Source organism: Sphaerodactylus townsendi, linkage group LG01, assembly GCF_021028975.2.
Source record: "Sphaerodactylus townsendi isolate TG3544 linkage group LG01, MPM_Stown_v2.3, whole genome shotgun sequence".
NCBI classification, from domain to species: domain Eukaryota; kingdom Metazoa; phylum Chordata; class Lepidosauria; order Squamata; family Sphaerodactylidae; genus Sphaerodactylus; species Sphaerodactylus townsendi.
This window is the reverse complement of record NC_059425.1, coordinates 95,345,799-95,372,001: the sequence shown is the minus strand read 5'-3', so window position 1 is coordinate 95,372,001 and position 26,203 is coordinate 95,345,799. Positions and strand designations below refer to the sequence as shown.

The window sequence follows — 26,203 nt, the reverse complement described above, 5'->3', positions numbered from 1 at the left end:
GATGTGTGCGGACACTTCAGGTTCTAAAAGGTTTAGTGAGGAATTGTTGAGGAATTCCTGGTAGCTGTTGCCATGACAGATGGGGTTCTATCATCAACAACAGTTGCCAAGGTAGACTAGTCATCTGCCTGTTTGTTGCCTATTGAATTCTAACCAGCAGAGATATTTTTTTACAAGGCCCTTAATTTAGTTTAATGGCTGGGAGATTTGACACAATTTAGTTTAATGGCAACTGGGAGAGATGACACAAGACATTTGATGACAGAGGCAGAAAATGCAAAGCTGTCTCTTCCCCCCTTGCCATATTGGTAGTAACAAATCACAGTAAACTAACCCAGAGATGAGAATCTTTTGCTCTTTAATGGAACTGAGAACGTGCGTTGTGAGGAACACTGCCTCATCCTGCCTAACAGCTGGCCCAGACTTAGAAAGCCCCTACCTTTGATATTTCTCAATGGCTGTTTTTAAAGTTATCATATTGTATCTAGTTTTGCTCCTATGAAGACTTGGTACAAAAATAAATGGAAGAATCATGGTCTACTTCGACTTGAAACTGTGTGTTGTTATTAGGATTGCCAGCCATTGGCTAGCAACCAGCACTAGAAGGAGCAATAGAGGGAGTGGGTGGGAATATAACTTGCAGCAAATGGCCAAAAGTGATGTCACTATTTCAACAGGATGCTGTAGGATTCCACCAAAACTCTAATGCAGTGAGAATACTTCCAGTTATTCACCAGAGGTAGGGTTGCCAGCCAATGGCTGGCACTTGATGGGGGACTGGGGCAGTGGTGAGATTCAAAATTTTTAATAACAGGTTCCGATGGTGGTGGGATTCAAACAGTGGTGCCGCCGCACACACGCACCTCCAGTCCCAATTGGGCAGGGAGGTTGCTTTAGTAAGCCCTTCTCGGCATTCAGAAAAAAATAGTAACCACTTCTAGAGAAGTGATGAGAACTGGTTGGATCCCACCTCTGGACTGGGGTGGTGGTGGTGGTCAGTGATAGGGGTACTATTGCTTTGACAGCACAATACCATTTCTGGAACTCAGAAGAGATGCCACGCCACTCCAATATTCAATGGAAATCTTGGAAGACCACGACATCATTTCTGGGTTCAGCCTAGAAATAACCTCACAACACTGGCATTTTTTCTTCTTCTTCTTCACCCGCTATTAGCCAATTAAACTGTGGTTGTGGTTGGGAGGTCTGCTTCAGGGAGGCTACAGTGGGACACCTGGCTATCCTGACATGCCATTGGGTGTGACTCCTGTGCCCCACCCCCCTCTGCCATCCTGCAGAAAAGACAGAAGGTGGGAGGTCTTGAATTGTAGCAGGAGACATAGTAACCCTATTCTGTGATGGATGGGATGGTTATATTGTGAGGCCACATCAGCAAATCAGCCAAGTGTCCATCTCAAGGATAACACTTTTCAATCCTCACCTTTCCCAAGAGTAAGTTTCTTCAAATTGCTAAGCAAAACTATCTTCAACTTGAACCCAAGATGGCAATACACATGATCATACATTGCAGGGTGTTTATCTTTCCCACTTCTACTGCTTACCTTATTTTCCCTACAGTATAGGCCAAAACAATATATCTCTATAAGTAAGAAACTCTGTTTTTAAAAATGATGTACAGTACTCAGCAATCAGGCATTTTCTAAATAAAATAGGTGGATGTAGGGATATTTTTTCAAACCCTCAGGCATCTTGGAGGAGAAGCTTCTTCTAAATATTTGCACTTACTTATTTGTCTTTAAATTTTCTTTTTGAGAAATTTCACCAGAGGTCACATATAACAGCCCCACAGTAGAATAATTGGTTCTCATAACGAACCCTCTTATGATTGGTTCTGGTGGGTTTTCCGGGCTGTGTGGCTGTGGTCTAGTAGATCTTGTTCCTAACGTTTCGCCTGCATCTGTGGCTGGCATCTTCAGAGGTGTATCACAGAGAAAAGTCTGTTTCACACTGTGTCTAGTGAGAAGGGAAAGTTTAGTGGGGTATATTGTCCATGTCTCAGAGTGGGGAACCAATCAGTAAGTGTTTGGGTGGAACTTGCTATACAAAGGTGTGGTTGAATTCATTGTATTGCAGGTGGGGTTATCAGTCCATTTTTTAAGTACTGGTAGCCAAGCTTTGCTAATTTTCAGAGTCTCTTCTTTCTTGTTGAAGTTGTTTTGGTGTTTGTGAATTTCAATGGCCTCCCTGTGCAGTCTGACAGTAAGCCTTTCCCCACTTACCGTAAGCCCCGTGCTACTTGAGGAGAGTAGCGCGGGGTTCCTCCTCCCTCCCCTCGGCAGGGGCGGCCACAGCGCAGCCGCCCTGACGCTGCCGTTGTCGCGCCCCCTTAGCGCGCGGCATCCCAGGCGCTCTTCCGAATGGCGCCTTTTGACGACCCCGCACAGAGCGCGGGGTCGTGGGGATGCCTGGGCGCGCGCCTGGGATGCCACGCGCTGAGAACAGCGTGCGGCATAGGGGGGATGGAAGGGAGTGGGGAAAGGCCCATAGTAACCTTCCAAATTGCTCCGTGAGTGCAGTTCTGTATATGAAATAAAGGTCTGACTCTGTGCACATGCACATGCACTGAGTTACTGTCTTGCTGGTCTTAAAACAGGTATAATAATATCTCAGAAGGGAGTAGCATTCTTTCTGCATGAAAATAAGAATGGTCTAGAACCAATTACACCCCGGGCCAAAAGGAGATATGAATCAATAAACATACCATAGCAACCATAACTGTTTTGTCTTTTAGCCATAGTGATGCAAAGATGAATCTATGAGTCACCATCCTAAAAGCAGTAGATAGATATCTCCAGTCACTCAGGCAAAGAGCACAGCCATGGAATTTGAGATGCTGAAACCTTGCGTGAGGAAATGGTAACCTGTCATTCAAATTGTTTAAGAAGAAACAAATATTCCTTGCCCCTGGGTGTTTCAGCTTCAAAAGGCATAGAAAAAGGATTGTCTCCCTGCTGCCTTGATGCAAGGAACAAGTGCTGATGTATCAACAGAATTCAGAGAAAACAGAAACCCGTGATTAAGACTGACTAGCTTCCTTCTCCCAACAACTTTGTCTAACACACAGATTAAGCAAGTTGAGACTGAAGCTGTTCTATCCGCATCAGGAGGATCATAACAGGTTCCCTAAAACCTATATATTGCAAGTGTGAGGGTTTTTTTTAATATACCTGCAGGCAGTTACACAGACTACATCATTAACCCTTAGGTGTCATAATTTCCTGAGAGGATTAGCTGCCTCAAGCAGTAATTACTTGTAAAAACTCTGAAACTCTGTTAATTGTATGAAATGCTGAGCTTTTTGATATGAGGCTGATTCATGTTATTGGGTAGAGAGATGTTTTTTGGGTAGAGAGATGTTTTAGGGAAATACTAAATCGCCTTTGGTCAACCATTGATTTAAATCAGACGGACATGCCATGTCTCAGTAACAGTTTGGTATGAAATATTGGTTAAAGAATTGAAGCCTTTATACTGCAATAGATCTCCACTTATTGGGGAAAACTAGAACATTAACCAGTCACAACTCTGATATGTGTACATATGTGTGCGTGAGCATGCACACTGCCTATTTAATTCCAAACTCATAAACACGTTTCAGTCATTATAGGCAGGATATAATTGATCCAAGATTGAAGGAGCTGTCCAGAGGCCCAAAGGAAATAGAGCAGTGGAGTTTCTCTAGCAATGGCGAACCTTTTTGAGACCGAGTGTCCAAATTGCAACCCAAAACCCACTTATTTATCACAAAGTGCTAACGCAGCAATTTAACTTGAATAACCCCCTCGAGCAGGGGCCAGCCTGCTGTAGCCTCCAGCAAGTCCCACATGCACCACTCTGCGTCTCTCTAGCATCTCTGCCGCCTCGCCCCCCCCCCCCAGGCAGCAGCCACCTGGAGCACAGGCACCAGGTCTGCCAGCCGAGTCCTCCCTTCTCGCTGAGGTGCACGCACATCAAGTCCAGCAGCCCAGGCCAGCCTAGATGTGTGTGTGTGCGGGGCGGGGGACAATTTCCCCCCCACATGATGAACTCTGTGTGTGCGTGCCCACAGAGAGGGCTCTGAGTGCCACCTCTGGCACCCATGCCATAGGTTCACCACCACTGCTCTAGCATGACTAATCATTCCTGGGTAGGAAGACAAGAAACTAGATATAATTATATTTATATTATCTTTCATTTCTGAAGTTCCATGATTTACTCATTATTTTTTTTTTCAGCATATCTGTAAGGTGATGTAAATTTACACGGCGTAAACAATGATAAAGTTTTAATATGAAAGACACATGTGCAATTATGTGAATACTTATCAGACAGATGTAATTTGCTGCAGCTCCCTATTGATTATAACTAGCTGGCAAACCCAAGTATGAAATAGCCTTAGGAGCACATGACAGTTATGGACATAGGTTTTAATGATTGTCCAAAGGTCTCTCATGGATCAGTACCTGGGTGATGAGGATTCAGGAACAGAGCCTGGAGCCACTGTGAGGCCAGAGCTGGCTCCTCATGAGGAGATACAGGCATCAGAGTCTGTTCGAAGCTCTTGCCTGTGAGCTGAGGCATAGCCAGGTCTAAGCCCTTCCCTGACATCCAAGGCAGAGCATGATGCTGTACAGCTGGGAGAGGCACCAGAAACTTCAGACAAGCCAAGTAATGAGCCAGCTGTATGAAGGAGACAAAGGTCTTGTATTTAATGCTTTAGGAACGGTTGAAAGTTGCTGCATTGATGTAAGTTTAACTAACTAATGTAAGTTTATGTGCATGTAATTATAGTAATTTTATGTTGTGTTTGGAATATTGTACAATGTAGTTTTGTTTTCTATTGTCACAGTGCAGAGAACAACTACTGTACCTAATGGTTGCCGCATTCTACTGAGGAAGAGCTCATGAAAATGTCTCATTATCATAAATGGCATTTTAGAATGCCTTATTCTGGATATTTTTGCACTTCTAAAGAAGGTGTACAGTTATTGTAACCACGAATTAAAGTCCCTTATGTATGCTGACTATTACTATCTACAGTAAAGGACTATATCTTTAAATTCAATCTGTGTTTTACACAGTTAAAAACAAAAAACTACCGATCATAATTGTTACTATGCATACTATTGTATTTTTGCATATTGTCAGTGGTTTGTATTTTTTGTAATTTTTTGTATTTATGTATGTTCATAGCTGTTTTGGATAGTAGTGCACTTATATTCACTTTTAAATTCATCCAGTAAACTAGTAAGTGTAGAAGTTTGTGTATTCTACTGCCTGGGGCCTGGCTCAGCCTGGGTGCAATGGGTGTGTTTCCCCATGAAGCCTCTAGCCTCTGGTTCCCTGTTCCATACCTCAAGACCTCTGCCTGTTTGCCTGCCTGAATTCCTGGACTTCTTGACCCCAGACTGTTCTGACGACACCTATGACTACCACCTGCCCTGACTCCAGACCTGCCCGGGACTGCCTGATTCTGCTGTAGCCTGCCACAATCTTGTGATGTGCCTTAGGGTAATGACAAATAAATGTAGATTGACTGTGTAAACTGATTTTCAGGCTGTTTTTTTCATTTTCACATGCCCCGTAGCATATCAGGGGAGCATACCTGCTGCAGGGCTTCTCACCCTGCTTGTAGCTCCCCAAGGCTGCCCGGCTCTTTCCTTCGCTTGAGTCAGGGCCGGTGTGGGAAGTCCCATCCGGTTCCATAAGAGCCTGGGGCTTTCTCATAAGCACCGCGAACTCTTCCGCAGTCTCTTCCACGCATACATGGGCAGCCTCAGTTTCTTGCGTTTGGATTGGCTGAATCTCGCCCCATTCCCCCACTAACTTTCAGTACTTTTTTTAAATGTTAAAAACAGAACACAGGCAGTCACTGAGAGTTGGAGCCCTCTGCACCCCCCCTCCCCACCAAAAATCCTTGCTGGTGCGAGATAATAGCTGGTTTCCCCCCTGCAAACTCCTCACGCTTGCGAGATAATTGCCGGCTTTCCTCCTTTAAACTCCTCATGCGTGTGAGAGAATAGCCATTCCCCCCCCCCCCGCAAACTCCTCATGTGTGGGGAGGGGAAGGCAGGATTCTCTTATTTGGTGGGGCGGGCAGCCCACTTTTGTGCCCAAGGTTTCCCCCTCCTTTCTAAAAAACCAAGGTTTCTCCCTGTGTTTCTTCCCACTGCAAGGTGGGGGTGCCAATTCTCAGCACCTGTCCATTGGTGGGGCAGGCCAGAGCAGCGAGGTGGGAAAAATTGCCCCAGTTCTGCTACCAAGGAATTTTGCACGGCGGTGGAAACAACTGGAGCAACAAATGGGCATTTCAAAATAACCTCAAAGGAAATCTATGGAGCAAAGCCAATGCCGCGGAGTGGCACCAGGGCAAAAATGTGGCAGACACGCTGCAGTGCTGGGAGCTGATCGCATCGGGGCATTCCCTGTGCCAACAGAGGAGCAATTTTGCCATGCAAAACCGGCCTCAGTGTGATAGCCTTTTGTGCAGTGCAACATATTCAAATGCCTAACTGTAAAATTATTGGATTTTATTTTTGTGATTGTATCTTTTTCATGTCTCACAAGCATACAGACTTGGGTAAGCAACATTAGTGAGCTTATGAGGACAGTTTGTTCATAGGTGTCTTCAAAGTAGTTCTTATGCTATGGCTTGAATGCATCTTCTTTTGGAGACACTGGCTGAATATTTGTAAAGAAAGAACAACAACTTTTCAGGCAGAAAAATAGCTTTATTCTGATGAAATTAGTCTTGAACTAAAAATAACTGAACATATTCTCCTTACATGTAATTATCTCCAGTCTACAAGACCATTCTGAGTCCCTTCTACTGAAAGGTTTATATAATTGTAAAATACATTCTATCTCTAGCAATCTTACAGGTTCAGAAAAGCACTGTTAAGATGTTCTGTTTTGTACAGCTCCAAAATGTAAATAACTCCCAAAGTCTGCTGCAACCACAGAAAGCCTTTAACAAGGGCAGGAATTGCTGATAGCCCATGCCTTTTTCTACCTGCAACCATTTGCTATGCTAGTTTGTATACTCTTTAGAGAAACAGTCTTCTTAGGTTGTGCAAATACGTATTTGCCCAAACTAGCAAGAGAGTTCCATGCCCAGAAGCAGGCTTTTGTGTATAGTTGAACCCCAATTAATTAAGTTAACATGCATTCAGAAGGTGTGTGTGCATGCATATCATTGTCTAGGGGCACCAGGCATTTGTTTTGCAATAAGAACTGGATTGAGATATAGAAGTATCAATAATGTAATTGGAACCTCAGCATTACAGCCTTCTAACTCCATTGCAATCAATGGCTTTAGAAGAGTGTAACTCTGTTTAGGATGGCGCGGCCAGTTACTTAAAGGAGACTTAAAGGTCTGTTAAAGGAAACTGGATGGCAATTTAGATGCATGGCACCTTGTTAGTACATGGAGGAGGAAAATGTAGGGAGAATTTTTAGGAGTGTAAACCTTTAGATGGAGCATCATGTTTTTAGCCATTTCCCCACAGGGTCTAATTGTTGGATACAGTTAGCAAACATTTGTATCCAGTAACAGTATACCTTTGATTACCATATGCAGGGGAGAAAGATGGCTATTTCTGTCATGTTCACTTTATGTAGCAGATATTGATCTGACAGGCTACATATGAAGACAGAATACTGGACTAGATTGACCTTGGTCTAATTCTGAAAGGCAATTCTTATCTGATTATAATAACCTCAGTTTGAGGGGGGAAATTGTACACAAATGTCCCCCCCTCTCCCCAAATAAAGCCAGAAGAGGAGATGTGCAGGCAGGAATAGTAAATTGGTAGACATTTCAGAGACAACCTGAAAAAAATGGAAAGTGGGCCCTGTGCTTTCTGGGCGGAAATGTAACTTATGATTGAGGTTTACTTCAGCAGATAACAGCATGGAAAAGGAAGTGGGTGAAATGTGTCACTGAATAATGCAAAAGCAGACTAAGTAGTACACTGAAAAAATCTGCTTTGGTTCAAGGTTGGGATGGGCTAGAAGTGTCTGTAGAGTGTCTTGTTCCCCATGTCCCCAGATTCTCTAATTTTCAGGATAATATCTACATATTTAACACAGACTTCTAAGGGGAAATATGAGGGATATATATGAAAAAAGATGGATAACACTGTCAATTGCTTAGCTTTAGGACCTTTTAAAACTCACAAATATTGATAACTACATATGTATCCATTATAAACAAAGACTGTACTTAATGATAGAATGCATATTTTATATGACACAAGGGATACCTTTTGACAAAGGTTTACACAGATGAGCTTATTTTAGTTGCTTTAACATTTGTCAAGAGTCTTGCATTTAAGTTCCATTTCAGTACAATGTATGGCCATTTCTGCACGGCACAATTATACCGAGTTACAATTGGTGTCTTACAATCTGGGTCTATTTTATCCTGATTTCTCCCTTCTCGTGGCTGCCCGTTTCTGTGAAGAAATCGAGTGAAGACTTGGAAGAAATATTCCAGTTTGTTTCACACGAGCCCAGGTCTTTTGTATTTACACTGCAAGCGTATCTGTGCATGCACAAACATCTCCAGTTTCTCTTGTTCTGATTGGCTGCTGTTTTTGGGCAGCAGCGAAGGAAAACAAAGCCCGCACTTTTCCCAGTTCTGAATAGGGCCCGGTGGCCTGGTGCAGGCCTAAACAAGGCAAGCGGCAGAAAAAAACAATGGGGCACTGCATCACATCACATTCCCACTCACGTTTTCATATTTTTGTGGAAAATGAGAGACCCTCCCCCCATGATATGCCCACTAACATTCAGCCCAAAGTGCACATTTCCCTAGCTATGCACTCTGAGCAACCAGTACATGTACAGAAAAGAAAGTGGGGACATTTTTGGACTCCACTCCTGATTAACCCTGGCAAAATAGCACCCGATCAATACCACGAGCAGAAAATGTGCTTGGGGGAACATTTCGGGAAGGGCAGGCTGCAACGTTCAGCTGCTCAGCAGAGTTGAAAACTGACATGATGTCAGGTGGGGAGATCAGGGGAGCAGGTGGCAGGGCTGGGAGATCAGGCAGCTAGGTGGAAAAAATAAACTGGTTCTGCTTCCGTGGTGTTTGCATGGTAGCAGGTTCACCTCGGGGTTTTTGAAAAGAATCGCCAAATTGGTGATTTTTGAAAATCCTGAGATGAGGGAAATATCATGGAGCAAACCCGCTTCAGGACTGGGAACCGTGCAAACTTCTTGGCCAAACCGGGATATTTCCCTTGCTCAACCCGAGATATTTGGACCATGCAGAAACAACCTATGTTATGATGTTATTTAAGTCACAACATACATTATGCTGAAATGGGATAGTTTAAACATAGGATTCCTTTGCACATTGTACATGGTCAAAGGTTGGTTGACTGCACCGCCGTATTAAATATTCTTGTTTATTCTTCTGATAAGACCCAGACATGGTCCGCAGGCGGTAAACTTGAGGGGTGAGTGGCAAATTAGCTTGGGAATGTATTCCAATAACAACATCCATGGCTTGCCTTTTGTCCTGAGAATCACTGATCACAGATAGCTTGTCATTAGAGATGTCCTTATGCACATTGTTTGGAACCTCTCTGTTCAACCTGAAACATTGAGGCGGAGAGTCTGGTAGCAATTTTGCTGATCTCATATGTTGAACAGTTAAGCTACTGTATGAGGGAAGTCTAGCAGCTGTGCAGTTTTTGATAGCCTCTTTGTAGGATGGTGGCTTTCCAGGATTTTTCTGATCCACAAATTTAAATACTTCATCTACTGAAAAGAATCGAGGCCTCGGTTGACATCCCACTGCCCCTGGCTTGTAGCTGTTGGTGGAAGTTCCTTGAATTATTCGACAGGAAAGTTCTCTCTCTCTTTTGGAGTCCTTTTTGAAACTGCCTCTTTGGAAACCAACCGTGCCACAACTCTGGGTTTTAGTTAGTTCCTTCTTACGAGTTGCCACAGAAAATGACATTGAATGTTTTCTGAACTCTTGGTTGGATGTGTCACTTCCAACAGAAGTCTTAGTGGAGAAAGAATGTGGCCGAATAAAAGCATTTGTCTTGGAAGGTGACATTAATGGTGAGCTGATGAAAACAGAAGAATCAGAAGCTGGTGAGGAGCTATCTAGTGAATTGCTGGAGGATGTTCTGGGCAATTCTGAACCGGAATGACTTTTTATAGTTAGATTTGGTGGCTTTTTATTCCTATGAAGGCTTGAATGACATAGTTCCCTGGTCATTTGCTTTCTGAGCCTTTGACACTTCAGCCCCACTTCCTTCTGGTGAACAAAGTCCCCCTCACTTTTGGTTAGCTTCTGGCTTTTCATTCTGCCTTCTTGGTAGGTCTGAGAAGAAAACATGTCTGGCTCAGAGTATCTTCTATCTAGTTGACTTATGGAGTTTTTAAAAGGAGTCAGTGAAGAGACAGAGGCAGTCTGGCTTTGTGGCTGATGGGACTGTAGCTCTATACTGCTCAGCCTGCTGGCTGGACTCTTAGCTTGTTGTACATCTTTGTCCTGGAAACCACTGGAATTGCTGTCTCCTTCAAGATCTCCGCTGTCATAGGCTGAATCATTTTGCTGGCTGGGGGATAGCATTTCTGTGAAAGGAACAGAAAGTCTTAGTGTTTGAGCTGAAGCATGTAAATTCAGTCTTTATAAATCAACTGGACTTCATTAACAACAATACCAAAAATGCCTGAACATTATGTATCGCTAGTAAGAGAACAGGAGTGATAACAGTTAAGTTTTATCTGTCTGGAGTTTTATCTGCCTGGAGAGATGAAACAAGATGTTCTTATGGTCTTCCTGCAAACTACAGGAGCTTATTCAGCAGATTTTCATCAAATACAATGTTGTAGAGTCTGAACTACCAGCAAATGCATTTAGAACAGAGTTTCCTTAACATTCTCCTGTCTGAGAGCACTGCTTATTCATATTATCATTATTGTGATGGAAAGTGCTGTCAAGGTGCAACCAATTTATGGCGACCCGATAGGTCTTTCAGGGTAAAGACATACAGTGGCAGTTTGCCATTGCTGCCTCTGTGTAGCAACCCTGGACTTGCCTGGAAGGTCTCCCATCCAAATATTAACCATGGGCTGCCCATTTTAGCTTCCAAGATCTGATGAGTGTTACTTTTCATCAAAACTCATATTGGTGGTTTAAATGCCACCAGAGACAGGTCTGAAAGTCTTTTTTTATTTTTCAAATTCTGGGGCTCGCCCCCCCCATGTAATCCCACAATTTCCAAGGCTATTATTCTCTTATCAGCTTCCCTGAGATAACGTTTAATTATTGGAAAGTATTACATTGATACCAGCTACCCTTGGATAATAGTCAACATTTGTCTAGGATCTCTTTTGTTTGCATTCACCTGGATACCAAAGAAAGCAGCAAACATAAGGCTGCAGCCCTAATTTCAGATTCCAAGAACTTAAGCTAACTGCCTTCACCATCCATATGACAGCAGGCACAGTGATTAACATCTAAGTTCCTCATGTGAGCTTGTGAGGTATCCGCAGAGCATTTGGAAAGGTTCCAGCTTTGTGGCTTGTCAGTTATCAATAGTCACTTCCTCAGCAGTTAATGTATGTCCAAACAAACTCGAGTTGTATTATTGAATCATGGGTTTGGTATAGTAGGAATGCAAGTGAAATCCTAGCACATTGCAAGACATTTATTCTTCCAAAACATGGTTAATTAGACACTGACGCTGATCCAACTCTTAAAAGACCCTTGATTAATATGTTACATCAATAGACGACAGTACCTGACTTGTCCAGGGAATCATCATCAGAGATACTGTATAGTAAAGAGTTGTCTTCTCCAAATATTTCAGAACAATTATCAATTAGGAATTCCACCAGTGCCTTCACCTGTGTAAATTAAATAAATGTACTTGAGTTATTCAGGCACTAGTCTCAGGCTGTTCAGTGATAACACTAATATTAGTATAGATACTAATGTGGTAACTCTTTATGACCTTACTGTTTGGGTTGCACTGGCACAGGATGAATTGGTTTTATCATTTCCAGCTTCATGTACTGATCTCAGCAGTATGGACTGGAATCTGGCATCATAATTGCTGCTTTTAAAGAAGTTGCCATGCTGCTGTAGCCAAAATTTGCCTAGAAGGATACACCTTGCTAGTTTGTAAAGGTTGTGCTTATAATAAGGTTGTGAGTTTGACTACCTCTTGGCTAATATGAGTCAGTATCTAAGACAAAATGGGACAGACCTCTTTTCTTCAGATGGCCATCCTCTTCATGTCCCACTTGTGAGCATCTAAAGACATCTGACTGTTTGCTGTGAAAACAATGCTGGCCTAGATGGACCCTTCAGCAAGCAGTTCCTTGATCTCCTAAACCATGTTGAGTCCAGTGTGTGCAGCTGCCAATTACCCAGCTAGCTTAGGTCATGGCTGTGTAGCTCAGCTATCACAGATTAAAAGGGCCATGTGAGTAGGCCCTGCATGCCTAAACATTTATTTTTAGGCCCTGTATGCCTAAAAATTTTATAGGCCCTGACTGAAAATATTTTCTTTTGGATTCCACCCTCCCCCGCTTCCAATTGTGTGAGAGTAGCAGGGTATAAAACCAGGCAAACCTTATAAGTCAGCTCTTTCTGGGCTTCCAGTGGCAGTTGTTGGTTGTGATCTGGAGTCAATATGCTAGGCCCAACACAGATTGCAAGATTGTTGGAATCCATTCTGTTGACTGCTGAGTTTTGACTGATGTGGTGCAGCACGCAGAGCAGATGCTTGAGCAAAAGAAGGTTAGGCTGAGGTAGTTTGCCTGCAACCCTACCAAAGTGAACAAATAAAAAACAACAACACAGTCATCCCCAGAAACTTCTGCTTTTTCCTCCTTTTATGTTTCAAGTTTACTTGTATGAATGACACTTCCTCTAAAATGGAGAAATGTTTATTTTAGCGGTTGCACAAAATTCCCATTCAAAAGTCCCTGTGCTCTGGATGAATGTGTTTGAAACTTGTTAGTCGATTCACATGGAGAAAATCATCCTGGGATTGGACTGGGACCGTAAAATACTAGTACCTTTTGATCCCGGTCTGTCACTCCCCACTGCAGCCAAGATCTGGAATTGAAACCGGGATCAGAGGCCAGGATCATCTTGGCACCTCCTCTGCTCCTCGTTCCCGATTGGCTGTTGCTTTAGGGCGGGAACATGAATGGGTGTTCTTTTTTTGTTTTTTACGTAATGGCTACATAGCTACATCGTCACAAAGCATAGAGCTTCGTGGCCAAGAACAGAACCCAAACATGCACCTATTAGTTGTATGGTTGTGACTTCATATGCAAGAAGAAAAAATAAAAAGGCGCTTTCCTGTCCACTCTGAGTCTCCTGTTCTGTGCAGGCCCAGGAGACTTAGCTGTGATTGGTTGCCAGAATGAACGGAGAATGAACGAATGAACGATTCCCCATGATACCAGGCTCATCCTGTGTTCACCAGAAAACACCAGAAAAGATGTACCTTCCTGGCAGTTTCTGAAAAACCCTGGATGAGATGGGTATTGCAGGACTGACACGGGACTGAGCTGAATTCAACCCAGGAGCTGTGGGGAGTTCTCCCGTTGTCCTGGGACACCTACCAGGGCTATCACATGTTATTTCCTCTGTGGGGAATCGACCGTTAATCACAAACTACTGACTAGGCACCAAGCGGTGTCCCATGTCAGTTTTAAAATTAATGGCTTGAAACAAGGTACATCAACATATAACCAGAGATAAATCAAGGTAAGCGACCCCTGGTTTGCATATGGTTCTTTTTCATCATGCAGTCTCCAAAACTGTTGGCTATTTCTCCCACTCTCTACCGGGGACTCAAATGTAATTCAAAATTTGGATGCCCAATGCACCCAACTATATTAAAAGAACATCTGACCACAGTGGGGCTTAAAAAATGCTCAGCTTTGGAATTCACAGGCAAAGGCAGTCCACAGCCCAAAAAGCACAATCCTATTTATTTCAATGAAGTGAGTTGGCAAATTCTTCATTGCTTAAAAAGAAATTTTACATACTTTCACAGCTTGATCATAGCCACATTTGTCCAATTCAGAGGCGTAGCTAGACCAGAGTGTGCCCGTGCAAACTCTGGCTTTTTTGCCCCCTTCAGCGCCCCCTTCCGTGCCCCCCCATGGTGCCCCCCCATGGTACTCTACCCCACTTACTTTTAGGAAAGGAGCAGGCTGGAGAAGAAGGCCGGAAGCCTGCCTGCATTGCCTGGGCCTGGTGGGAACTACATTTCCCAGGAGCCCCTGGGAAATGTAGTTCCCACCAGGCCCAGGCAATGCAGGCAGGCTTCCGGCGTGCTCCATTCTTAAACATAAGTGGGGTGGTGCGCTGCGAGGGGGGTGTCGTGGGGGGTGTTGTGGGGGGCGCCGTGGGAGGGAGAGGGGCCACAGAGGGAAGGGGGAGGGGGATTTTTCCACCCCATAACTAGAAATGGTCCACCCGGTTCATGGTGCAACCCCCCATCCCCTGGTGGCTTCACCACTGGTCCCATTGAATTCAGTTGGTTGAAGTTGTAAGTAAGTATATTAGGAGAGCAACTAATGCTATGTTAATTTTTCGTTGGTTTGCCTTTCTGTTTTGAAAATGTTTGTTGGAGTAGTATGTGAAAATATTTACAACACCTCTCTCTATCTTGTATTCTTCCACACATTTTTAGTACACATCTTTGCAAATCATGTCCCATAATTTGAAACCATTTCTTTTTCTTGACTGTTTAAATTATACTACCAGTCCCATAATGCCAGTCAGATTCAACCTTACCCCAAATGGGGAGAAAAGGGAATGTGTATTCTCATTGCCCATGCTCATCTCAGCCATTCTCAACCAGGATTCTGTGGTACCCTGGGGTGCCGTGAGAATGTCCCAGGGGTACCGCAGCAACACTACCGCCCCCCCTCATTTTTGTGGTGTCTCCCACCGGCGCCAGCAAGGACATGGAGCTGGCCCATGGGGCAGGGCCTGCCACAAGGTCAGCAGCCACCACCACCCCCAGTGCTTCCCTTCACCCTGGGAAGGGAAGGTGGGGTGTGTGGCAAGCAGGGGCAATGGGAGGGGAAGGTGGAGGGTGGTGGCAGGGGTACCGTGAGATATGAAGAGTGAGGTCAAGCGTACCCTGACCTCGAAAAGGTTGGAAAACACTGCTCTATCTGATCAAATGGCTGCAGTTGAGACATATCCTCCCCCCTACCCCCCCGCCACATAGTAGCCTTCCTTCCCCATGATCAGTTTCACATTCTTTCTCAGAGTGGTAAAGGAACAGGGACTTTCTGAGTAAAAATGAAGGATGATACTGTTAGGTTTCAATTTTAAGCACACTTAGCAGTAAGTTCAACTGAGACCAGTAAAATTTATAAATGGTAGTGAAGGAACAATAAGAAGATACATAAATTTAGACATCATTTCAGTTGGAATCAATGGGACTTTTTAATAAGTATTTTTAACACTGGTGTCCCTTGGTGTTATAATGTGGAGGCCAACCAATAAGAAATGCATGTGAAGGCATATCACTTACTCTTTCATTGCTTCCATTTTTTTACAATGGCTTATTTTCTCCAGTGCTATCATCCACTCATCATAAAGTTCAGATAGTAACAGTTTTTTAGGAATGTTTCGGAGGAAATCCTGCAATAGAGTAAGCTTAACTTTAGCATTTGGTGATATTGTAAGCAAAATGTTTCTCCCTATTATTTCAGTGAACCACAGTTACAGAAAGAAACCCAGCGAATATACCTTGAAAATCACTGCCAGCAGATGGACAGGTTCATTTTCTAAGACAACATTCCCTCCAGCATTTAATTCTTCTTTCAGCTCCTTGCGTGCTTTCTCATTGGCAGCTTTTCGGAATATTCCTTCAGTTGAAGGCCCTTTCAGGTAGAGAATTGTAAGGATTTCCTGCAAGTAACATTACAAGAGAAAAAGAAAGCATAAATCATTTTTTAAAAGCTTGTTGCTGCCTAAGATGTTACTGGCTTCAAATCTTAGCTGTTCTATTGCAGATCAACATTGACAACCATGTGAAACTATCATTTTAGAAAGAAACAGAGAACTTAAAACAGTGTACTATATTTGTGTGAATGACTTGTGTAAAATAGGACACTTCCTTCTATATCAGCATTTCCCATCCTGTAGATCCTGACACAAAAGTGGATCGCAAAGTCTATCAAAGTTGGCCCCGGTCTTTTGCAGTTTTATTGATTTATGTATACTCTGCTTGTTGAAGTGGTTCACCATACCAAGTAAATTTGGACTTGTGGGTCATGCTACCCAAAAGGTTGGGAACCACTTTACCAGACTTTGTTTCCAGTGAGAACTAGAGAAAGTTTGATTTTTTCCCCATTTAAATACATTGGCAACACTAGGTGGATTCCGCATGGGCCAAAAACAGCAGTGTGAAAAGGGTGTAAACCCTTTTACACTGTTTTAAACTATTTTACACCATTTTCACACCGCTGTTTTTGGCCCATGCGGAATCCACTTAAGAGAGAGCAGCTGAATGCCAAACACCTTTTGGCCTGCTCCATTCAATCTGATCTGTATGCTGAAACAAACCTGGAGGTCTGTGTGTTCTCCCCCAACCAATGATGGGCTGACCTCTGGGGTGGGCTGCAGGAAGCTGCTGGAAAGCTGACTGGCTGACAGCCAGTTATGGATGCAATTGGCAAAATCATCCTTGCTTCCTCCCCTTCCCCCCAGACATAAATTCCCCCTCCTAGCCCATGGCTGGGATCCAGAATATTCTCCCTTCCAGCCTCTCTTCCCTTACCCTTTCTGCTGTCTACGATTTTGTCCCAAGTATAATTATTCCCTTTGTAAAGTAAAAAGTAAACCAGTTTTATTTTGATTTGATTTGATATTTAATTTATATACCGCCCTCCCCCAGAGGGCTCAGGTATATATGCAGCATGAAGATATGGAAATGTATAATTGATTTTCATTTTGGAACTGAATGATTCTGACACAAAATCTGATTGACAAAGAGGCTCATCAGGAAGAAAATCCCAGTGTTCAGCTTTGTGATTATTTGCATAATGAGAAGTGGACAGCAACACCTGTACCAAGTGTCAATATCCAGCGTTTTGCTCACCAGTATAGGTTTGGGGAGCATGTCTTCCTCAGTGCAGACTAATGACAATGGCTGATCAAACAAAGAAGGCTTCAGGTCAGCTTGCAGGTGTCTCAGAGTCTCTGACCCAGTGAAGGTTCGTCTTGATACAAATGGCCAAGATATCACTTTTTTAATTTTCTTATTACTATCTGCAGTCAAAAGAAGAAGCAAGAATAGCATGTAACCAGTGAGTAATGACAACATTAATGTACTTAGTAAATTTACTGGCATACATTAAGCTAATCACCTTGTATAATGGAGTTAAGGAGGAGAATTTATTAGGCAGAATTCCTGTTTCTCAGGTTTATTAAATAATACAATCAAAAACTCACCAATCAGACTACAAAGCCCATTGTCACCATCACATGGCACCAGCGACTGACATTTCTTGATGTCACCCTGGAAGAAACAATAATCCTTCACAAAAAGGCCACTTAAACATTAGTTTAGTTAGCACATATCCATGCAACATCATGCACCTACATGAAACCTGTCATATGTGGTCTCCCTTCTCAAAAACGAGTGAAGAAATTAGAATTGTTGTCTTGAACAGCAGCTCCCCCCACCATTCTACCTGGCAAACTTCTCCCACCCCTTTCTGTTATTGGCTCTCCTAGTATTGTTTGCTTAACTGTTTGTACCTGGATTTTATCATTGTAACTGTATTTTTAATTGTTTCATTGTTTTTATGTTTGCCATCTTGTAGATCTGATTGGGTGGGAAGGAGGTGGAAAGGAGGTATAAAAATGTTTCACCTTCATATATATATATGAAGCCAAATATCCTACAAAAGTAAAGTTTGCATGAGCCTTGGCAGCAATTTGAATCTTAGCCTAACTGTACAACATTATGAAATGAATCTCACTGACTGATGAGACTGGAGTAAAGCTGCTTGTATGATACAGACTGAAGTCTTACTGCCTATTGAGCAAATCAAGGCTCACCCCAGCCCATCACACTTATTTCATTGGAACTTCTGTGATAGTAAGGATATTCTGCAACTCACTCCAAAACAACTCTTATGAAATTGTTCCCAATAATAGGAATATAACAAGATGTTCTTCACTGTACTGACAAAGCCATCCTAACAGTTTCCTGGGATTAAGCTTCAGTATACACACTTAACTAGAATTCTGCATAGACCAGCTTAGGATTGCTCTTTGAAAAATTGGCATTCGGGTTTTCACATTTATGATCATGCTTTGAAATAATGTTTCAACAGAATGGATAATCAGGGGCCAAGCTTGGAACAACACAGTCAGTATTAGGTATACAACAACAAAGAAAAATGATCATGATAATGTTCAGGCTCCTCTGTCAGCGGAGATTAGTTGAAACATCCCTGACTATGATTTTACATAGGCAAAGCTAGCTTGGCATAAATTCAGACAGGAAGGATCACCAAACAGTTTGAAATGTATTTACCTCGGACTGGCATGCCATCCACATCTCCATATCACTTGCATTTAAAGGTTTTGGCTACAAAAACAAAACAAAGGCAGGGTATGCTGAAAACTTGTTCAGTTATACATGTTAAAATATTGTCAGGTTTAGATGGAAGTATATTAGGGAAAGGATCGAGAAGAGCACTCACTGCATTGGTGCTGCCTGGCACCTTCATCAGGAACTTAACTGATGGAACTTTACTGATTTGTTTTTCTCCCTTGGTGATTCCTCGTGTTTGCCTGTTTAGAATTGAGAGGGAAATAGTAGTAGTATCACCCAAACATTCAACTTGGCTTCTTCTTTCTGCTACAAACTAAGAGCGCTTAAAGGCGATCATTTTGCAAAAAGTTAAGAGTGATTTAGTCCAGGCTTCACTTCCTATTTTGTACATAATTATTTATTTGGTCTTGCTTTACCACTTGTCAAACAAGCCTTTTGGAAAAAAATATGAAGCCTGCCTTACAAAGGCAAATGTGAGATGAAGATACAAATCAAGAAGAGCTATCCCCCCTTCAAACCACTTTTAGTTCCCTGGAAAACTCCCCTGTCTCCAGAAGGCAAAATTTGAATGAGACTGTTTTCATATAAGTATTCCTTCTGCAGCATACCAGATGCAAGTTAAATAATGGCTGCATAGTCCAACCACTAAGTACAACACATAGTAAGCTTTAAAGCATGGAATGATACAGTATAACAGCCAACTACTTCATGCACTTGGAAACAACAACAAAAAAGTAAGCAATACATACAAGGAATATATTAGCAGTTTCTGAGACTGTAACCTTCTCCTGGTGATAACTTCCATAGACAAGACTAACCAACATCCTTGCTCAGCTGTATAAGGCCATTTAATATGGCAAGGGGTGCCTTGTTCTGAATATCATTCTGGGACAAAGTTTCTTAACACAGGATCACAATAACTTTAACACATTTTTTAATGACAGGCTTACCGGAGAATAGTGTCCAGCCCAAGTCCTTTTACCTCGAGCGAACTGCAGAGAAAAAGAGAAGCAGCATAATGCTTTGCTGTGACTAATTTGCCAGAGACAGAGATGTGGAGACAGAACAGTTCAGCCTCACATGTGCTGCATTCTAAATGAGGAGCAGTGGCGGGAGGGGGCAGGTGAAAATTTGCAGTGTAACAGAAACAGGAAAGAGCGTCATGGTTTGAATGCAGAAGTTGTCTGCCCGATGCTGTAATTCTTAAGCTTCCTCTTTCCTTTTAGGGCAGGTGCAGACAATGTTTTTTTTTCTACTTAAAGGAAAAGCCCAGTCGTGTCATAGACAGAAAGGTGACGGAACAGATGAGACACCCCACAGGTAAAAGTTCCACGTTACGCCAGTAATCAGGTGGGATGTGTGAAAAAGACATAGTTGTGTAGGTTGGGTCAAGGCCTTCTTCAAAACGGCAGTTTGTATTTTGAAATATCAACCCCCTGGTAGGATAGTTCTTACTGTTTTGATCTGCTTGTTTTGATCTGTAAATGTCAAATCTGACCCCTGTAAAATAACTGCTCTTTTTTTAAAAAAATAATCAGGGTCAGTGCACATGTCAGTGTATTTAAAAAAACAGTTGGACAGAACTCTGGGGAGATGGTGGGGGAGTAGATGGGGAAACAAACTGCTGTTAAGACTTTGTAATAAAATGCAAAGTATTACTTATTCATTTATATCTCAGATACTTCATTAAATTTGCTATCAGTTCCCATAAGCAGTTTATAAGATTAAAAATCTGCCGTAATCAAAAGGGCAACCACCCACAACTGTTGTGTGAAGTTTCCAGAAAAGTCATTTCCCTACAAGGCCATATTGTCAAATTGAAAACTGGGATATGCTGAGGCTTATATGCATGAAACTTTCTTCAGAACAGCAGACGTCCCCAATAGAAATATTTCATTCACACGGCCACGGGCCTTTGCAGAGAAAGAATAAGATCATTCATTAAAGGGGAACATTAAACAAAGCCTTGGCTCCTATTCAGTCTTACAAGCCCATAAAGCCAGAGCAGCAGCTGCCACATGAGATAGTGGCAGGAAGGCACCCCCAGGTGGATGGCGAGGGGGGGGGGGGCAGTGGTGACTTGTGTGAGAGTTGCCTTTGGTAGCAGTAGCAATAGTGTGCTTATTGCAGCTAACTGGATAAGTGTGGTGTCTACAAAGCTGTACAAACTGTCTAATGGGAACAGAATAGATGCTGTCTAGTCAAGGATGCCATCTCATGCACACTCAGAGGAGAGTAAGTACTACTGGACATGGACCTATTTACAAAGAAAAATGTTTAGGATTGCTCAACAGATAATCAAATCAATTATTATTATTATTATTAATTTAATTTAATATAATGTGCTTCATTGTCTTCAGTTGTCAGGGGAGAATCATAGTCCATGAACATCTAGAAGACCAAAGTTGGACACCCTTGTAGGAAAAATATTTAAGAAAGTGTTTGATTTGAAAAATGTCACATTTGCATCAATCTCATGGCTTTAATAATAAAAGTAGCCAGAAACACATTCCCCTTCCTGCATCCATCCTGAAAGTTGACTTTCTCAGAAATCTAATAATCATTTAAGACAACATGAAACAATTTCTATAGAATGCTCTCCAGTTCTGTGGTCGCTACTTAAAAGGCATGAAGAGCTGTTCATCAGAAGATGTGTTCATATACCTTTTAAAGTAGGTTCAGTCCATACAGATATCTTCTGTGATAATTCAATTAATTCAAGTCTATGCTGCATTTAATAAGCTATGCCTTTTTGCTGATGTGCCAATTCATTGTGCCTTTATATTACTTTTCTCCTCTGTTACAGGAATACTGAGAAGCTTTCCTCCTTGCAGATTGTTTTCTCCCCAGGTCATTCTGAAACAAAAGGAAGTCTGAAGCAATGACAAAGAATGCTCCAACTGGAATTTTTATCCAGATGGACAGAACTAATTGGTCTTTAGTCCCAGACACATTAAATTTCACAACAGAGATGCAGCCTCATATGATTAAAACAAATTCATCACATCGAATAGATGGAGATTTGTGAATTTTACCAGTAACATAAGTGACAGCATGAATGTACTTTGATTTCTTCACCAAAGCAAATTAGCATTAACCTTTAGCAAGATTTTGGTCCAGATCCTACATTAATATACTGCTGATTTAAGTGCCATTTATGCAAGAGGATTTGTCTACCATATTTGTATCCTGCCCTTTCTCTCAGGAGCTTCTGGCAATATATGTGGGAAAAATCTAACCCGAGTCTGTGGGGCAGGTTGGGCTAACATCCAGCAACTTATGCAATGTCATCCAGTAAACTTCATGAACAAGTAGGAATTTTCCAAATCTGTCATGCATCCATATGCCACACCATTAAATTTGGTTAGGATTAGATTCATTTTCAAATTTTAACTTCAAACTGTACAAGAAGGCATTTCTTTCCAACTTGATGTAAGGATGCCAAAAATGACAATCCATTTACTTCCTACAACATCTCAGTCTGCAAGCTTTGTGTTAATCAATTCTTTTTTGTACTCAGTTTTTTTTAAAAAAATCTCCTATGATTTTAAAAGTTTACTCTCAGATAAATGTATTATTATTGGCTAACCCTTCTCCCATATGAACTATGCACCAGCAGGACCCTGTCCCACTGTCAGCTCCTTCATCAGATGATGATGATGATGAACAAGCTTTGAAATATAAAATAGTAACAGAATAAAGCTGAAAAATGCAAATTCAATCAAACCAAAATAGGAATATGTAACAATGATAGCTGTACTATGGTTTACTGACTGTGGAATGTTTTCAGTTCGTTGCACTGGCATTTTTTTAACAGTGAATATTACACACTAGGATGGCTTACTAACATAAATTTTGTCACTGAAGACAGAGCCCCAGCTAAGAGACTCAGGGGAATCAAAATGGAAGGAGTGAAACTGAAAATGTGACCGTTCTCCCACTCTCTCTGAGAAGCATCTGTTTTAGTTCTTTTGTAAAGCCCCAAACAGGAAAATCCCAACCGTGGCAAACATTTGTCTGTTTCAATAGAGCTTTAACTGACAGTAGGCACTCTGGTGACAGTTGCAGAAGTGGGATTGCATGTGAGCAAAGGGTGACAAATTGGTATTTCTTTCAGTGCCATGCTAATGAGAATCCTGCAAAGGTTTAGCGAAGCCCAGCAGGCAAAAGGATGCTCCTTAGGCCTTTTAACTCTGTTTACAAGCTAGTAAAAGAGGCTGTGTTCTGCGCTGGTGCCTTTGAATGTGCATATATAGACAGAATTCCAGCTTTGTCAGAGCTGACAGAATGAACATCTCCAGGGATACCACAAAACATTGACTGAACTTAAGAGTGCAATTATGTAAGTCCATGGACAACATTGCTGTGCTTTTTGGCATCATCTTTTATTAGTATTATTTTAACAATTCTTACTGTGTTCTCTCTCACACTCACTTTTTGACCCCAGAGGTCAACAGACTGTGTTAGTCTGTTTTAACAAGCAGCAAGCAGCAGGCGTGTGGTATTTTAAAGATTAACAAAACTTTATTCCAGCATAAATGTTCATATACTTGTTCTCTGATGTGTGTGTCCAAGGGGTTCTAACTAAAAGTGAAGCATGTTAAAATACAGTATACTCAGTACCAAAAATAGTTTAGAAAGGATAGAGAAGAGTGCCCTTAGATTTTTGTTTCGACTTCCACAATGTCTGCTCCTCCACCAGGGTAAGTGCCTTGGAGGGCAAGTCTGCTGGCTGAGGCCCACGCCGCCTCCTGATGGTGATTCCCCACACCCCACCCCCACCTCCAATTGGGCCATTAATCCCCTTTGACCAAATATTCTCATATTGTTCCATTTGTATATTATGCCAAAAGCTGATGGCCCATTTTGTAATACACTGTTTCACACATTCTTCTGTTTCAAATCTCAATGAAAGTTTATACATTCTAGCAATAACATGATCATCATTTGTGCATAATTCTGCTTCAAATCCAGATGCTTGGACAAATTTTGAGAATATGCTGAAGCCAGAAAAGGAGCTAAAACCTAAGATGCATCAAAGAGTGTCCTTTGCCTATCCAGTGGCAGAAGGTGGGATAATGGTTCTTTAGTACAGCATTTTTCAGTGTTCAATGAACTTCAAGACTCTGTCTCCAATTCATGTTAATAATTCTTTTCCATATATATTTTGAAAAATGTGCATCGTTTACCAAAAATGCCCAAAAGTATTTGGAGTGATCAAAGGTTTATTCTCCTTTTAAAGACAATTTTTGATCACAAAAATATACAAATGCCACCATGAATAAAGAAATCTTTGAATTCTATACATTTTTAATGAAAGAACAGTGGCTCTAGGCAACACATTCCCTTCAGCTCCATGGATTAAAGGGGTTTGTCACTAAGGCAAATTTGTTTCCTGATGGACTCCATAAACCAAAATGCTACTTATCTAAGGTCGTTTCCCCACTTACCATGACCACCCTTTGCTGCGCGCTACTCTCAGCGCGCGTAATTTCTGGCGCTCTCCTGGGCTTCCCCAAGACCCCGCGCTCTCTGTGCGGGGTCACCAAAAGGCGCCGTTTTGAGGAGCGCCAGGAATGACGTGCGCTGAGGGGGCACGAGAGCGGCAGCGTCGGGGCGGCTGCATTGTCGCCGCCCCTGTAGTGGGGAGTGCCGGGGGACCCCGCGCTACTTGGGGAGAGTAGCACGCAGCAGATGATAAGTGGGAAAACGACCTAAGACAGGGGTAACCATGCTTACGCCCATTGATTTTGGCAGCTATAAATACACCTACATCTATATTGGGCTGTGGTGTGTGTTTCACTAGAAATGTACTGTCTGTAACCCAGCATGTAAAGTACCACAAAATGCAACATAAAATATTCTTAGATACAAAGTTCTAACTGTTCATCAAAATCACACTGACAAGTAACTAATTCGTAATATAGACTCTGTGATCTGTAATCCAGAATCCTTATGGGGGCTCTAGATCTCCAGATGGGCTCAGGTAACCAAGTGGTTCACTACATCATCTGAGTTGTGCTTCTGCTCAGGATTTCTATCTTCTCTGTTGCTGGGGTCCTGGGGGCAGTCATGTGGCAAAAGGTCACTGTCCTTCATGAGTTCCTCAGCAATCCCAGTTTCTGGCACTGACACTTGCTCCTGAGCCTCCTGGGCTTTTGGTCTTGTAGCCATAAGGCACTTAGGGTCAATCATAGTTTAGCCCTCCATGGGATCTATCACCATGGTGTCCTCATTCTATGATGAAGAATTGTCAGGTCTCATCCTGACAAGTATTCTGTAATGTACTCTAGAAGCATTGTATGCTTCAATATCGCAGCATTCTGTAAGCAACAGGGCTTCTTTAGAAAAAGGAGGTGGATGTGGGCAAGGCCATAAAATCAAAGTCAGCCGTTTTCTGGGGATTTCAGAACAAACATTGAGGGGAACTGGTCCACCTGCTTCGCTGGCCATTTGTTCATCTAGCTAAGGAACTGAATAATTGGATTATGAGTGGGCATATCTGTATTTGTTTAAATATTTCTATTGGGCCTTTTCTATTCAGGTCAAAGTGACTTACAAACATGACCACTTACCAACCAATGTGTATGACACACATTCTTTTTAAAGTATCATCACCTGACAAAATGTCATAAACTGACGAAATGACCCAACTGAAAATCACCAGACTCTAGAGCCTTTTTGCTAACATGTTTCCTCTGCACATTAAAACTTCACTTAACTTGGTAACCACAACACAAATAGCTGTCAGTTCAAAAATGTTTTCCAGTTGTATGCTTCCTTTTACAGGGTAATTTTGGCTTCAACTTTCCTTTCATTCACAGAACAAATAAACGAAATAGAGACTTTCCTTTCTGAAAACAATGCAAGCATGTGGATCTTGAAGTTACAAACTGTGCCTTATTTGGCGTCTGCTTAAAGCTTCGCATCACAAAGGTTGGTTATCCAAACCCCTAAGAAAGAAAGTATTCTTTCTTCTAAATAAGACAGAATCATTTAAATGAAGACCATTCAGTATCAATTTATATGTCCCAACTTGAATAGTGAATGTGAAAACATATTTCTTCTCTTAGTGTATGGCCCAGTTTCTGTTGTGCTTAGCAGGCACTGGAATTTGACAAGGGAAAGCAACAGGCAGCCAGGGGCAGCACTGCTGCTGCACCACCCCATCAAAACCAGAGGGCTGTCTGGTGGCATGGGGAGGCAGGAAATATGAAAACACCCCACCCCCACCCCCAGCTGCTGGAAAGTCCTCCTAGGACCCAATCGATGTCCAACTTCAGGAACACCCCGGCCTGCCTGTCCCAATTGGACCCCAGTGCAACTCCACAGTGGCCCCGACTGTTGGGTTTCATCACCACAAAGATGAGGGATGGCTGGCCACCGGCATCTTTCCCCCTTCTGCATACAGTACCTTTGACTCCCTCCTTGATTCATGCCCCCTGCAGGATTGCTCTGTTAGCCTTTGGAACTGAGGAAGACATGTGTTGACCAGGGCTGTGAAGCAGATGGCACCAGTATGATGGTGCAAATTCAACATCATGCATGCTTGGTGGTGCTATATTGGAACTTCAGAAGGGAAATATTCCTGACTAGATTTTGTGGCACTTTCTTGTTGT

At 42.4% G+C, this 26,203-nt stretch overlaps 1 protein-coding gene and 1 long non-coding RNA gene across 2 annotated transcripts; one reads left to right on the top strand and one right to left on the bottom strand.

The window, feature by feature from the left end:
* Positions 1-9,211: 9,211 nt before the first annotated feature.
* LOC125438862 (T cell activation RhoGTPase activating protein) lies at positions 9,212-19,658 on the bottom strand. Its single transcript, XM_048507492.1, has 10 exons — positions 19,535-19,658; positions 18,733-18,823; positions 18,564-18,617; positions 17,471-17,537; positions 17,118-17,287; positions 15,764-15,925; positions 15,546-15,655; positions 12,608-12,803; positions 11,772-11,877; positions 9,212-10,599 (listed from the first exon to the last, which is right to left on the bottom strand). The coding sequence occupies exons 2-10, from the start codon at positions 18,757-18,759 to the stop codon at positions 9,341-9,343; spliced, it is 2,151 nt and encodes a 716-aa protein (XP_048363449.1). The 5' UTR covers positions 18,760-18,823; positions 19,535-19,658; the 3' UTR covers positions 9,212-9,340.
* Positions 19,659-20,729: 1,071 nt separating this feature from the next.
* On the top strand, positions 20,730-25,507 carry LOC125441846. Its single transcript, XR_007245918.1, has 3 exons — positions 20,730-20,819; positions 23,559-23,654; positions 25,409-25,507. It is a non-coding gene; the product is annotated as an uncharacterized LOC125441846 (long non-coding RNA).
* Positions 25,508-26,203: the final 696 nt, after the last annotated feature.

What these genes read in the sequence shown, in the direction of transcription:
- LOC125438862 (XM_048507492.1), bottom strand. Translation starts at nt 18,759, where the DNA reads ATGAAGGTGCCAGGCAGCACCAATGCA. An exon ending in TGGGCTTTGTAGTCTGATTG is followed by an intron (nt 17,288 to 17,470) that starts GTGAGTTTTTGA and finishes TTTTGACTGCAG; the next exon opens with ATAGTAATAAGAAAATTAAA. An exon ending in TGATTCCCTGGACAAGTCAG is followed by an intron (nt 10,600 to 11,771) that starts GTACTGTCGTCT and finishes TTCCTTTCACAG; the next exon opens with AAATGCTATCCCCCAGCCAG.